This window comes from Harpia harpyja, chromosome 5 (genome assembly GCF_026419915.1).
Source record: "Harpia harpyja isolate bHarHar1 chromosome 5, bHarHar1 primary haplotype, whole genome shotgun sequence".
Taxonomy (NCBI): domain Eukaryota; kingdom Metazoa; phylum Chordata; class Aves; order Accipitriformes; family Accipitridae; genus Harpia; species Harpia harpyja.
Window position 1 is genome coordinate 52,176,895 of NC_068944.1, and position 15,144 is coordinate 52,192,038.

The 15,144-nt window shown below is 40.5% G+C and overlaps 1 protein-coding gene across 11 annotated transcripts in view; it reads right to left on the reverse strand.

Moving 5' to 3' along the window:
* The window catches only part of RUNX1T1 (RUNX1 partner transcriptional co-repressor 1), a 114,033-nt gene that overhangs the window by 44,876 nt on the left and 54,013 nt on the right, over positions 1–15,144 (reverse strand). For all 11 annotated transcript variants that reach the window (XM_052786755.1, XM_052786759.1, XM_052786756.1 and 8 more), the window contains 2 exons: positions 5,160–5,297; positions 1,178–1,419 (listed from right to left, as the gene is read on the reverse strand). In XM_052786755.1, coding sequence (XP_052642715.1) covers positions 1,178–1,419; positions 5,160–5,297 — 380 coding nt within the window. The remainder of the gene's footprint in view (positions 1–1,177; positions 1,420–5,159; positions 5,298–15,144) is intronic.

Here is a 15,144-nt window from a genome sequence, read left to right on the forward strand (position 1 = left end):
AAAGATCATAATATGCTCCTCAGAGCTCAGATGAAGGTAAAAATCAACTGTAATTAACAGTGGGCAAGCACTTTTGATCTGAACATCAAGGGCAGGTAGATGCTCCCAAAGCTGTCTTTAGTTTCTTAACTAGTTCCCTTTCCACAGAGAACCATGTGACAAGCAAAACCACATTAAACAGGAATTTTGGATATGGAAGCAAATGGAGAGTAGGACTTACTGAAGTTACACTGCCTACATTAAACTTCCTTTTGACACGGACTCAAGTGAATGGGCACCCACTGCTGTCAAGTAGGGTTTTGTGAAGGTACAAGCAGAGGACACCTGAGCCCTAGTACTAAACACTGCTGGCAGTCTTTGCTCCAAATGAAGTCAACGGCAACTGCAGCTGCTCAGAACAGATGTAAATTAGAGCTCCACAACAGCGTTTTTCCTGGTACATCTAATTTTTGCTGAAGGAGATACATGGGAGAAAACAATGTCTGGCAGAGAGAGGACTTTACTGGGAATAAAAAGAATACTGGGCCAGATTCACAACAGTTTGCCTGTAAAATAGCAGCTCAACTTGACAGATGTAGGTAAGAAAAAGCTGAAATTTTCATTCAGCCGTATAATCATGTAAAGATAACCTTGTAAATAAGGGGACTTAAGTAGCAGCAACGCACCGTCAGATCCCTCATTGTTGGGTTAAATGAATACTAAGAAAAGGTTTTCCACTGCGTAACTGCAGTCCAAACATATATTCAGCTCATCCTTTCAACCAGTATTCTGTCACTATATATGTAGGGCACTCTCCTTTTCCCAGCCAACTACACTAGGCAAACCAAACCATATTCTACTACATTATATAATTCAAGGTATGTCTACATTAGGGGTGCTGCAAGTACAGAACGAAATCCCTTTCACACCATTACAGCATAATACTGCACTGGCAAAAAGAGTCAGGTCTGTATCTGGTTGGGAATAGCTGCCACTCATGGGAAGCTAGTCAAGTTACTCATGTTAGCTCCAGCAGCAAGAGCCAGCACTTCATTCTTGCATTTTTGGTATCCTTGAAGTATGATATATGCAGTGTATGTGACCCACTCTTTCATATAATAACCATGTCAAGCATAAAAGAGGGAACAGGAGAGAAAAATATCACAGTTATTATTATATCATTGGTTTTTTTGCTTACCACAAGTCCTAGCACAAGGGTACGCACTCTCTCCCCAATCTCTGGTGAAATGTCATTGCCAAACTGCTGTAAGGTTGTAAGAAATCTCTTCAGTTTGCTGAGTTGCCTAGCTCCACAAGCTGGCGGTAACTGCTGGTTAGCCAGAGAAGAGGAAGAGGAAGAGGATGGCCCATTGCTAAAGCCATTAGGAGGAGATGGAGCTCCATTTAACGCTGTTGGTGAATGGCTAGTGCCATTGGTTACTGAAAGAAAAAGAGAGAAGGGAGGATAAAACAGAGAGGGAAGAAGAGAGAGAGATGGGGGGGAGAAGACAGAGGGGAAAATCCATCAGCTTATGTTTTCTGCGCTTGACCTTAAAATTAATTAAGTTGCACAATCAAAGATAATTAGCCTTTTGACAGAGCAACACTCTGCAGTTCAGATTTATTTCCCAGTAGCTGGTACTGCACGGTGTATGGATTGGAAGTAAAGGCAGCTGCCTCTCACACAGCCCCCTCAAAATGCTCCTGGACCTGAAAAGCATCATTTGAATACCAGCCTTTTGTCAGAGGATTTTCGAAAGAGAGAGAGGGAAATGGAGAAAGAAAGAGCATGAGTGCCATGTATGATTGAAGACAAAAAAAATTGCTCTTTGGGGTAGGAAAAAATGTGCAGACATATTTCACGAAGCCTCAGTTTATCTCTGAATATTTTTACTTGTGTTTTGTACACACAACTGACAGCTGTGTTTATAAAACAGGACTTTCACGTTTTAACCTTACACCACCCAATGAGAAGGTTACTTTTTCCAATACAGATTTCCTAGCTGCTAACATACGGAGCCCACAAAGTTGTTTGTGCAGGTACAAATGGTGCCATGCTCACTGTGGCCTGAAACCTTGCAGGTAGGGCATGAAACTAAGACTTCAGAAGACTTCTCAGAGACCACGAGCAAATCACTCAGCTTTCGTGTGCCAATACCATATCTCTAAAAAGGATAAGACAGAATTTCCCTCCTGTTGCAAGGCTGCTGTGAGAATAACTATCTAAAGTACTAAGTGTTCAAAATTTGTGGCAACAAGATTCATGCAGACATACTGAAGACAACAACAGACAGTTTTTGGCAGCAATTTCAGTTTGATTCTTATCCACACTCCAGAAGAGAGCAGAGAATCAAACTGAGGACATCCTTTTCCACCCAGGTTACTTGGAACAGCAACAGTCAAACACACTCTGTTGAGGTTGTTTGAGTCTGACTCACCAAAATGACAGCAAATGGCAAGAAAAAGGACGGCTCCCTAGAAATACGAATGTACCAGTGCACTGGCAGGTTTGGGCATGCAGCACGCAACTGCACCCAGCAGCACCCGTGCTCAGCTGGCCATTGCCCTGGACAAATGTGCTGATTTCTTTTGGGGAAGTCACTCAGAACCCATCCCAAAAAAACATCAAAAATCAGGAACTTGTCTACAATAAAAAATGCATAGGAGTATTAGCCTAAATTACTTCCTATTTAAAAACATAACCATGGCAAGCTAGCAACTTAAAGAACTTTCAACGTTCCTTAATGACTGGCCTTCTCTGAAGCCAAACATCCCTTTCTCTTTGTCACTTTCTCCATCAGTCATCTTTACTTTTAGACAGCAAGTCCTTTTTGAGGGTGGACACCTATTACTACATTTAAATCGCTACAATACTTTTGAAGGAGCCTTTGTCCTAGTGAGTGAAGTGCCCTTCTGGAGGCACTAAAGAAAAAGCTATCTGAATGGTTATATAGTTTCTCCTTGTTTTATCCTAGTTTGTGGTTGCCTATTCTAGCTGCGTGGGCTGGGGAGAACAATAAGTGGAAAAAGCAGAAACAGAAAGAAGCTGGCCGCAGCAAGTTCAGCTCCACGTGCAGCTCCAAGCCATGCTCTCTGAGCGCTGCAGTACAGTGAGATATCCGAGTAAACAAATACATTGTGATTGCAAGGACCTTGCACAGCCAGAAGTCATCATACCATGAACTTAGTAAATGAGGATTGGGAAGAGTAAGAACATGTCCTGCTCTAGCTTGACACCACCCAACAACTCCATCACTAGTAAGGGGCTGCTCTAGGCAGAGACTCCTGGGGCTATGATCAAGAAAGAACAGAAGAGCAGAGTTCATTACCTACGATAGATTAGATATGAGGAGGAGAAAGGCAGGTAACATTTCTCCCACAATAAAAGAAATACAGCTTCTCTAATTTTGTTTTTTTAAATAGCCCACCCCATACTAATGATTTTATCTCTTTCTTTATAATGTCTGAATTTGCCAAATGGCAAAGATCTACATCATTTCTAAAACAAAACCATGTTAATAATAAAACAGAATTTAGCATTTAAAATATATGTCAAGAGTTTTTAATCATCCAAAGCAAAGAAAACAAGCATACTCTTGACCAGAAAGTAAGTATGATCTCCCTGGCCTACAGGCATTCCCACTGTACTAATAATAAATGTAACGGACACTCCAACAGAAGTGACTTGTTTACTGTACAAGCTGGAACCACTAAGCCCAAACTCCAAAATCTGACAGAGTAAGAGGTAATAAAAATTAGACTTTTTTAGACTTATAGTGTTCATATATAAATAGTCCCAAAAATCCAGCCATGGTTCATACACCTTCCAAAGTGCTGAACCCAATCAAATAAACAAATATCTAGAAATCTTGTGGGTACACTGAGGATTCTAAGACTGATTAAAGAAGAACATTGTCCTATTCCTTTTATGATTGCCAAAGATTACTCTGAACTGTGCAAAGTGCATCACACTGGAAAGCTTAATCTGTAAGTGCCCCATCCTGCAAAAACCTAGAAACAATTTAGCTTTAGACCAGAGCAGCTCCTAGGATGATTCAGGTGCTGGAGTTAAGCAAAACAGACAAATCTTTGCAGGATCAGGGTCACTGGGTTAAATTTGAGTTTGTGCAAATAGCTGGCACAAACCCTCCTCACTGTTTAAGTTCGATGTAAATCGTCAGAACAGTGTTCCCTGGGATAAGTAGTACAAAGGCCTCCAGCTGGCCTTCTGCATAGAGGTGAATTTTAAATAAGGCATTTAACAGACAGAAAGGGACTGAACAGACAAAGGCAAGACAAATAGAAGATGCTGCCTTCATTCTGTTTAAGCATATGTATTCTACTGTTCTAAAAATGTTTTATTTAAAATGTGAAATGTAAACACATTCTCATGTTTATACTATTACCAGGCAGTATAAGAGAGACCAAAAAATTTGCAGCTAAATCTTGGTACGAGAAATGTGGATCATTTCATGGCTGTGAAAGTAATAGTCCAGACAACATGCCAGATTCAAATCTCAGTTACACTGATACAAATGCAGAGCAATTCCATCAAGACTAGCAGAGTTTCTTGTGTGTTTACATCAATGAACTGGGACAGAGATGCAGCCCCAAGTGATTTAGAGAAGTGGTCACAGACTGGAAATCTCTAGATAAAACAATAAAAGGCCTTCGTTTTTAGTTTTACATCAACATTAACTAGACATTATATAGCACTTAAAGCAGGATTCTTCATTCAGTCATAAGTGGGATGAAGATAAGTATTTTCTTTAAGAATTACCCCCACTTTAAAAACATAATCAAACAAAAGACCTGAAGTTTCTATACAAAAGGGAATGGAATCCTTTAAACAACAGAACGGCATAAAAGAGGAGAAGGTGGTTTTCTGTACTTCTCATGGAAGGACTGATCTGAGCATTAAGTACATGGGAAACCAGCGCTCGCTGTTCTTTGACACTGCTGCCAAGCTGTCAATGAAATAAAAACACAACTCTGAGCCAAATGTCTTAATACCTTAAAGTTGCATTATGTTGTGATCTTAGTTTTGTTTAATTACTTTATTATAGTACAACCAAATGCTGCTCCCACCATGTCATGCAGGTTTCCCTTCACAGATTTTGGTTTCTTACATACAGAATAGAATGAATATGGAAGAAAAGGAAGAAAATAAGTCTAATTACACGTTGTGGGCGTGAATGAACTGGTTCTTGGAGCTCCTTGGGTAGTGGGAGGAGGTGGCATGGTTGGAGGCGTCAGCCTGGATTGTGTCTTCACATCCACAGGTGAGTCTGGCATTGTGGAATGCTTCTCAGTGCGATCTGCAACACACACCACAGGAATACACCAGTTTATTTCCCCAAGCACACCCCCTCTGACAAAAACTAAAAAGCTAATGCAAGGAGTGACCCATTTCAGCATCTGCCGTGAAAGATTACACCTGATTATCTACTCCTGGGTGCTCTTCCCAAATTACATCATCTAAACCTTACTTAAAAAGGTGTAACACAGATGGTAAGACTTCATTTGTAGCAGTGCCGCATTATCTTTTGTTTTTATTTCTAGCATGTGCAGATGCTACCTCCAAAGCACTCCTGGAGCTGCAGTAGTGCCACCTCCCTTCAAGGCTCTCATGTTAGCCAGAAGGAAAAAATAGACGAAGAGACAGGAATGTAATAAATCCCCTTATGACAGCTCTTCCAGAACTAAAACCTGAAGCTCTTTAGTACACGTGAGATATTGGGTGAGATATTGGTTGAAGCCAGCTCTCTTCACATCTCTTTGTAACACCTGCTGCCCTCTCCATCGCTTCTCTTTGTAATCATGGAGAGATACTTACATTAAATACCGTGAACCTTCTGGATCACTTTACCACCCTGCCCCTGGATATTCTTACATTCACCAGAAAAATAAACACAACATGCCAAAATGGTAAGTCAATCGTCACATGTACACACCACTGTTTTTAAAAAAGCATCTAAGTTTGTACCTTCACACATTAAGAACAACTTTAACGTTCAAAACCTGCAAGATAAGTAGAAATATACCTCCACAAGAAAACAAAACAAATAAAAGGCAAAACCGGGCAGAAAACCTAACAGTTCTCTTGCAACTGAAGACCTAAAGATGCAAGATAATTGATATAGAAGCTAAAGAAGTATCTTCTTTTTCCAACGTCTTTTTGGACACCCCTGTTTGTTAAAATTTTTAAAAACCCACCCAAACCTTTATGTTTCATTTATCAAGAACGGGCAAATCATGACAACATTTACCAACTGAAAGCAAAATTAAGGCTTCCTTACTCATGCCAGGAGCTTAGCGAGCCATCTTGAGTAAAGATGAGTAAGATCAAGTTTAGCTTTTAATGGGCATAAGTTAAATTCTTCCATCCCTTCTTTGGGGGGCCAGGGTTATCTATTTTATAGACTGTCCTACACAAGTCTTCCTGAGCAACATTTTGCAACTATTTTGCAAAGCAAGTAAGTGTCGCTGCTAATGGGTAGGCATGTAAGTCTGTGGTTTTAATTCAAGACAATAACAAAGTCCATCATGTTCTATAAATTCTGTCACTCCACTTTGCAACGTGCTTTCCTTGTTCTTACTAACAACATAGAGACTTCAACCAAAAGATCATATCTGAAATTTGCCCTGAGAGACACTAAGAGAAATTAATGCAATGCACACGTTTAACAAAGGAAGTGTATGTTTAAAAGAGCCTCAAAACCACTTAATTATCATAAAGTTAAAACAAAAAACAACTAAAACCACAACAAAAAAACAACCACAAAAAACCCCCACTAAAACACAAACACCACACAAAAATTAATGATGCATAATAGATACCAATCTTTAGCTGCCTGAAACTGAGGGAAACTGAGGAAGTATGTCCCAGAGATGCAGTGTGTCAGGTACTGCAGTTACAGAAGCCATCTTCACCCTTTGTAGAAGTGCCTACAGATGATGCTTCAGTTCTCAGGGAAAGGGAGTCATTTTATATAGACTTTAGAGACAAGTTTGGGGAAGATGAGCAGTGGAACAACCCCAGAACAGGATGAGAGGAATACAGATACAGTATTATAGGATCTGTAGTGTTGATCTCAGGTTAGTAAACCTCAGCTGTGTAGGTAACCGTATCCAAAATGATTAGCTTAAATATTAAGGCTGTTACACAGACAGGTAAGGTTTGATTTGCAAATCAAGCAACAGTAAATTATTACATGCTGGAAAACAAAAGCAAGTTTTTAAACATATTCTATACAAATTTCCTTTCCATATTGCTATGCTAAAACAGTTAAATCTATATCTTCAATAAGCCATTCATTTAATATAAAGAACTATGAAAACTCATCTTGAAATGTTAATTGCTTCCTTAATAGCCGAATTCATCTTGCACTCACCTCAACCAACCTCAGCAACAAGGGAATAAATAGCTTTCAGCTCATGTTGCAACAGAGGGAAAGAGGCACAGCAGTAAGCCCAAGCCCTCCTAAATAAAGGCAAATATTTCTGCCATGCCAAGAAAGGAGAGAGAAAGGGAGGCTTGCCAGAGCTGGTGGGGAGATAACAGTGGGAACTGCTGGTCCATCTGGTTTTCATTCTGCTAACACTCACATTGAACTGTTAAGGAAGGCAGTCCAGGTACACAGATTTGAAGCATGTGGGAGCGCAGACACAGGCACAGAGGAGATGGAGGTGGGTGGAAGAAAGAGTGAGAGAAATTGAACTCCTCTAGCAGTCTGCTGCTTGCAGCGAGCAGGCACAGCCTGTATCCTCCAATTCAGCTGTGGATAACTAAAAGCGATCCTGAGTCTGTAACCAACCACACAGCTCCCGCTCCCCTCCTTTGCTGCATTTCAAAGTTCAGGTTTGATCAGAAATGTGCTCAGATTGGAGGGGGGAGGCATTCCCCAAAAGCTGGCAATGTTTTGTTACTTAAATTGAACATGGTAGTGGGAAATAGTGTGTTGGTTTTGCACTCCAATTTCAGATTGCCATTCTACCGCGATCCAACTGGTTTTTACTCCCTCGAACGGTGTCTGCCACCTGGTTTGCAGCTCGCTGAAATTATCCACAGACTCCTGTACTTCTCATATCAATCTAATGACACTAGGCTTGATTTTCCTAATTACCTTTCTTTGGACCTCTCAGGGGTAAAAAAAACCCTCTACAGGCCACTTACCTTTGCTTAATGTCTCTTTCCCGCTTGCAAAGCCCTAAACCCTGCTCTGCTACTGCGTGGTGGCAGGCAGACAGATTTATCTCTGGTTGTTCACGAGCTCCCTAGCCCTGCCTTTTGTAAGGAGATACAAGGCTCCTTTCAAGCACACCTCAAAACGCTTCTAACTAGGGTACAAGATTATCTTGTCAGAGCAGAGACTCTCCTGGGGGGAAGTGGGGGGTGGGGGCAGAGCTCTTCAAGAAGTCCAATGCAAAACGCAAAACTCTTCCACGTGCTTGGAAGACACCACCACACCACCCAGGAGAACAGCCTTTATATCGCACTTTTCCACCCTCTTTAATAGCAAAACTCCTGCAGGAGCCATTCTGCTCTTACTGCTACTATTTACCTGTTGCTTGCCTCTACAGCTGGTTCCCCAACCTCCGAGGGAGCTATGGGGCTGGGAGCACCTGCCTGCAGCGGCTCTGCACTGCACCCACCGCTGTCCCACCACCCACAGCCCCAGAGAACCTCAGCAGCTCTGTTTTTTTAAGAGGTAGATCTCTCATGGGATGGAGTGGTTATGGAGCACAAAGCAGAGCCACCACTGATAAAAGCGTTACCAGTTCTTGTGATCTGAACTCCCAAAGCTTGTAGTGTCTGATACTTAGCCTAGAACTCCAGCTTCTACAAATCATTCTTTATTTTTCTAATTAAAAAAAACCCAAACAAACCCAACAACCAACACTTTTTACTCTAATTGTTGAAAAACCGCCTGATGATATGAAAGCTAAAGGCAAAACGGTATTTAAATCATATTCACGAGCCAAGTTTCCCCTAAACCATGTTATTCCATGAGGGCTTTTATGTATAAACATTTTTCATACAAACTCTTAGTCAATATTCTGCTATCCGTACATTCAGAGGTGATGAAGGTTTGGGAGGGGAAGAAAGAATCCCTCAAGAGGAAAAACTGTGTTTTTTACATGTGAAAACCTCCCTGTGTAAGATTTTATTTATATTTGCTCCAGTTTTATAATACAGGAGCATATACATTGAACTTTGCCTGAAATGTGGAAGAACTTTAAGGAAAGCCATGTCTTAAAATTGCTTAATTTCTTGAATTCAAAAACATTTTTATGCTTTCATATCAAATCAAACTCTGCATTTTCAAAGCTAGTTCTGATTTTTTTTTTTTTCCTGTTGGACTCTGACATTTCAAACAATAATCCTGAATTAGCAGGGACACACCAGAACGTTTCATACAGGCAGTATCCCACAGCATTACCCATTTCAGAGCGCAGACTATATATACAGAGAGAGTAACTTCTTTCAGGTGCAAAGATTTCTTCCACCGAACCCCTCTAAACAGGGACAGACTTCCACTCCTTAGCCCAGTTCGGATCAAATGGGGCTGAAACCAGAGGTCCTCCAAACTGGAGGGAAAAGGAGACATCTGCAATTCATTCTGCAGTGTTTGCTGCAATCAATTCAGGATGGAGATAAGATGGTGAAATAGTGGTCTAGTCCTAATCCATATACACAACCCTCTGGTGCAGTGAGAGACTTAAGAATAAATTCAGAAAATATGTTTCAAGTATGCAGAGATCTACTGCATTTGCTTTGGATTATAATTTTTTATTTAAAAAAAAAACAAACCCAAACATTTCGAAAGATACTTTCCTGAATCTCTTTTACAGCATAGAGTGAAGAACTGTGATTTTACCACAGAAGTATTTTGCTCCGTTTTAAATTAAAGAATGTTGTAAAACCAACTTTAAATTATGATATTTCTTCTGTGGATTTCCTGGTTCATGAAACTATACTGTTCTTGTCATTCATTCAGTTTTTATGGTAGGAGTTATTTTTATCACTATATTTAGCTGTCAGGTGAACACTGATATTTACCGTAAGCACAGCCAGCTTCTGAAGACAAACAGGGAAGAGAAAGTAAAATGTGCAGGAGCAGGGGCAAAGAGAGATGTGCATGTATTCAAACTGATTTACTTTACTTCCTGTACCCTAAAAGATTTAGTCCATTTTTAAAACAAGGCGGTCTTTCATATATGGCAACATTTCAGCTCATGTGGCACCCTTCCAAGTCTAACGCATCAAGGAAAGCTGATGTATGGAACAAAATATGGAATATATAAATACTTTACTGATACTATTTCAATAGCCAATTCAATGTCAAGCATTTCTAGGAGTGGTGTGTTTTCAATTTCCTTTTTTAAATGAAAAAAAGTATGGTATAATACGCTGTGGCATTTATTTTACTTTTAGTTAGTGCAAACAGTTCCAGATGTATATTCAGGCATGAAAGATTCTTAAAAGACGTTCTGTATTGATTGTACAGTACTTACTACTTCTGTGCCAACATGTTTAAAATAAAAATAAAAACTGCCAAATTAAAAGAGCCCATTGTCTTGTTTCCTTTAAACTCACAGAAAGAACAAACCCTGCATATGACACACGGGATTAGAATGTGCCTCCACCACCCAAATTATATTAATTGAGACCTAAATCTGTGGGATTTAATACTGATGATGGTTACCTAGGTGGCACTGGACTAATTTTGATTATTTTGAGAGGGATAGCATGGAATTTGCCAGCAGGTAACTACAGGTTGTGAGTCACAGTAGTGACAAAGTAGGAGACGGAAACCCCCAAGTCCACCTAAGCAGATAAATTACATAGCTCTTTCATCCATAATGCTATCACACTACAGTCAGTAAAGAACCTTCCCTCCCTCGGATCTGGCCAAGCCACGCAGCACTGTTATGAGGCAGTGTTTGTGGAGACCCACAACTCCTGACGCTCAGACCTGCCACTACCTAGAGCAGGACAACGTTACAAGGTATCATCTTCCCTGGTTGAAAAGGACTCATTCAAGAATGCATGGTATAAGCCTGATATATGTGGTAAAGCCTACCCATCCCATACACTGCACACCTGGGGAAACCTGGAAGTCCTAAGATGCAGCCATAAAACACAACATTTGGATGACATCGCTGCAGACCCTCTCCCAGCCAAGCATGCCTGGGACTTGTTTGTGACCAGTCCAGTCTTCATTCCATTCGTCTCTTGGCCCTTTTGACTTTTTCTTAATGAATAAACAAGGACCTAAACACAATAGATGTTTTTGTGCTATGAACAGCTGATCAGGCATAATACAGACATAACTTTCTGTCAGCACCAGATGCAGTCATGTTATTGGCCTAGAAAGAAAACATCACCCGGTTTCCAGCTCCCCAGTGGAGAACTTTTACTCCCTAGGTGATTCGCAGAAGGGCAGTATCAGAAAGCAGCTCAGATGGTCAGACTCCGTCTTTTGTCACAAAACATTACCCCTGCAAGCTTTATCCACCAGGAATGACAATGCATGTGGGGCGAGAGATGAACATGCACAGCAAAGTTTTCAGGACGATGTAACGTTTCACTGCCCCTTTAGCATGCCAGGTATGAAGCTCACATACTGAAGATGACCCTTTTGCAAGAGCAGTATCACAACTTTGTTGCAGTCTTATCTTGGTTCTCCTCTGCTCAGAGAGTTGAACATTTCGTATCACCAGCTATTCTGCAGAATAAATGAAAGCACACTCAGTTTACCCATTTCTTCTCATTCAATATGCAGGAGCTAGAATTTCTGCATCCTGGGAGTTCGCTGAAGTTATCTCAGGCCAAGTTATCAGAGCTTTCTTCAAGTATGCTAAAAAATAGCCTTGAGAATAATGCAATCTCCACTCTGTCTCCCAAAAGCTGAAAGGGATTTTTGTGCTACTGATGCCCAGTTTTGGTAGGAAGAGTTTGTGGATGATGTAAAGTAGGTGAATGATGGACAATGCTTTGGATCATGTTCTTCATCCAAAATGGTACCTTGACTGGTCCTACCGTCATGACAACGAACCAAAAACGCAGAAGCGCTCTCTTTTGTTTCGGTTCTCTAGGGTGAGAGGTTCTGACTGGCAAAAAAGCGTGTCCCACGCTCATGGCTTAGCAGCTGAAGGCCAGATAGTTACACATATTATAAAATAAGCAATGCATGAGTTCAATCTCAGAGTTGAGACAAAAATGTTATGGCTTGGCTTTGCTTGGACATATTATTTTCTCCTGAAAGAAATAAATTTGTCTTACCATATAATTTCATTTTAAAAGGGGAAAAAAAGTAGAAGAATAATCTTATTCCTCTCATTTAACAATCTGACATGTTTTGGCAGTTTCAAAACTATCATAAATTCACTTTCAGTATTTAATAATTAAAAACTTACTCCTGCCAGAATTGCATCTTTTATTAAATGCCTCTTTTCTCCTTCCCCCTTCCAGGCTTTGCAAATTTTACCATGTAAAATTGCTTGAACATACAAAGGAATGCAGGGAAGAAGAATACATTCTAAATCTAGATCTACTACCACCATAACGGTTTATGAAATACTTTAGCAAGAACAGACAAGCAAAATAAGGGCCAAATTGTGGCAGCTGCCCTAAGTTTCCATAAGCCCCCAGAAAATAAAGTCTACAAGTTCCCTTGTCATGGCTGAATACATACCAGTTGGCCTGCAACAAAGCTGAAGACAATGCGGATTTATTCTAAATATCCCACCAAGCATCATGAAAATGCCTCTATGCATGCATAACTAATGCAGTTAATAAGCAAATAGTCCCACAATCATTATCGAAATACTGCTTTCCTGTTTGCATTGTTTCCTGGATCTTTTCTACTTCATTTTGTTGACAAGCTACCCAACCAAGAACTGTGTGTTTTAGGTGGTTGTCTTTCACATCACAGGAACTATTACTGCTCTTCCAAAACCAGCTCACTGAATGTTGAGGCCTGAGTGAAGTGAAGAAGAGGTGCCCACCGCCTCCAGCATGAAGAACTGAAGAACAACCAGAGCAACTGCTGGCCAAACCTAGTCCCTGGCCTCCCCTACAAGCTACAGAGGTGACAACCCCTCCATTAGCAATTGCTCCCTTCACTTCTCCTATATTTAGAGGAAACCACCCGGGTGTTTTCGGATGCAGCTTCCCAAAGGCTCCCCGACCAGTAATTCGTTTCCTTTTTGTACCACCTTCTCTGGAAGACCTACCCTTGTCAGGATCACATGTTATTTGACAAACTACAGATGAGTTAGACTGATATCTAAGAAACTCAAATGGCATCAGCACCAAATTGGTATTATTTGTATGCTCTTACATACACAACTGCACATAGCACACAGTATTATTTGTATGCTTTTACATACACAACCACACATAGCACACATCCTTTCCACCAGAAATAAGAACATTTTCTCTCCCAATACCAATTAAAATTTCCAAACTTGCTCTCCAGAAGCATATTTATGTTTTTAATCCAAAGTTTGTATGGTCCTAAATTAACAGTAAGTAGTTTCTTACACACAGCTAAAAGTCTGAAGCAAAATAAATATGAACTCCTTTATTTTTAATGCGCTTACACAAAGTGTAAAGCATAGCTGTACCCATTTTAGAAAAGTCCTAAGAGAGTACTGATACCAGTATTCCATTATATTTAACTAGAACTGAAGTCTCCAATACAGACTAGATAAAATAACCTAAAATAACTTATTTAGATTCAGGGCAACTTTAGATATTAAATTACGCTGCCAGCAAAAAAGTTATTATGGCTGTACTTTTAAAAGGCATTGCTTATATTTATAAAACATGCCAGAAGGCCTTTAGGCTCAAAAAAATATCAAACATGGGTGTAGGAGGTGATATTTTCCATGGTTATACATCTGAAAAGACGACATAGGGCCTACCGACAAGGTAATGGATATACATCTAGCTTTGCTTGGTTTTAAACAGTGGAATTTGTCACAGACAAGTCAAGATCCTCTAAGGTGTGGAGTGGTGTTGGCCAGTCTGGGACAGACTGCTCCTCACCTCGTGGATCAAGCTCCCAAATCCCCGCTCTGTCAGATTGCGCCATTTTACCCATCCAAGAACCCAATTCCTCCCAATGATATTTCAAGCGACAAAAACTTTGCTCTGTTAGGCCAGATGCGCAGGCCTGGGGAGCAAGACCTTACCCATCAGACAGAAAGCACGGGCAGCCAAACTCCCTCTCCAGCAAGTACCAGTCCAGTCTGAGGAAGGCTGCTAATTTCTGCCATTTAACACAGACAGTTAAAATAGCACGCTAGACTCCCCATATAATCAGTGAAAAGAAGGGTTAGAGCCTCTAATTTATTAATTCCTAAGGCTGCTAAGTCAGTGGGTATAAATATTCCCGTGTAGATCTAGGTCCTTTGCCTCATGAGAACCAGAGGCATTCAGGCTGCTCCAGCAGCGTGGCTGGTGTACGTGAGATTCGGTGATCCTCAGTTGCCAGGCGTACTAACTCCTTGGTTTCTACTCAGCCAGCAAAGACAGGTGTTAATCCCCCAATGAAAAATGTCTAATGAAACATATTTCCCCCAGAAACCCTCGCTCAGGTGCTGCCACAACCAGCGACAGAAAAGTGAAACTATAGGCTTTTCCTCTATCTCAGTATTATGCACTGACAATCTCCAAGTAGTGCAATTTATTACCCTAATCAGTACTTCGGCGTTTGTGGAAATACACACTTTGGAAGACTATCATTTCACATCATCAGATGATGCCATTAAAGACATCTTGTGTTTACATGACTGACTGTCTAGACAGAGTGTGAGAAAATACTCATTATTAGTTACAAGTCAGCTCCTCCTCGATGCTGCATGTCACACCAACTGTCTTTTATTTTGGGCACTGGATCGCACCTGAAAGCAGCAGTGGGGAGATGGGAGGGGGAAAGAGAGTCTCAGAAACTTCACACAAAATTAAGAACCTCCATCTCAAATACTTTATTAGATGAGGTCATAGTACTTATTGACAAATAAGCTCACAAGCAAAACAAATGTTACCATTAGCAAAAACAAAAGCACATTTCAAATTGTCTGGCCTAATATCTCACATGCATACTTAAATGTTAATAAGAAACGATATAAGCATGTAAAGGAAGAGGGAAA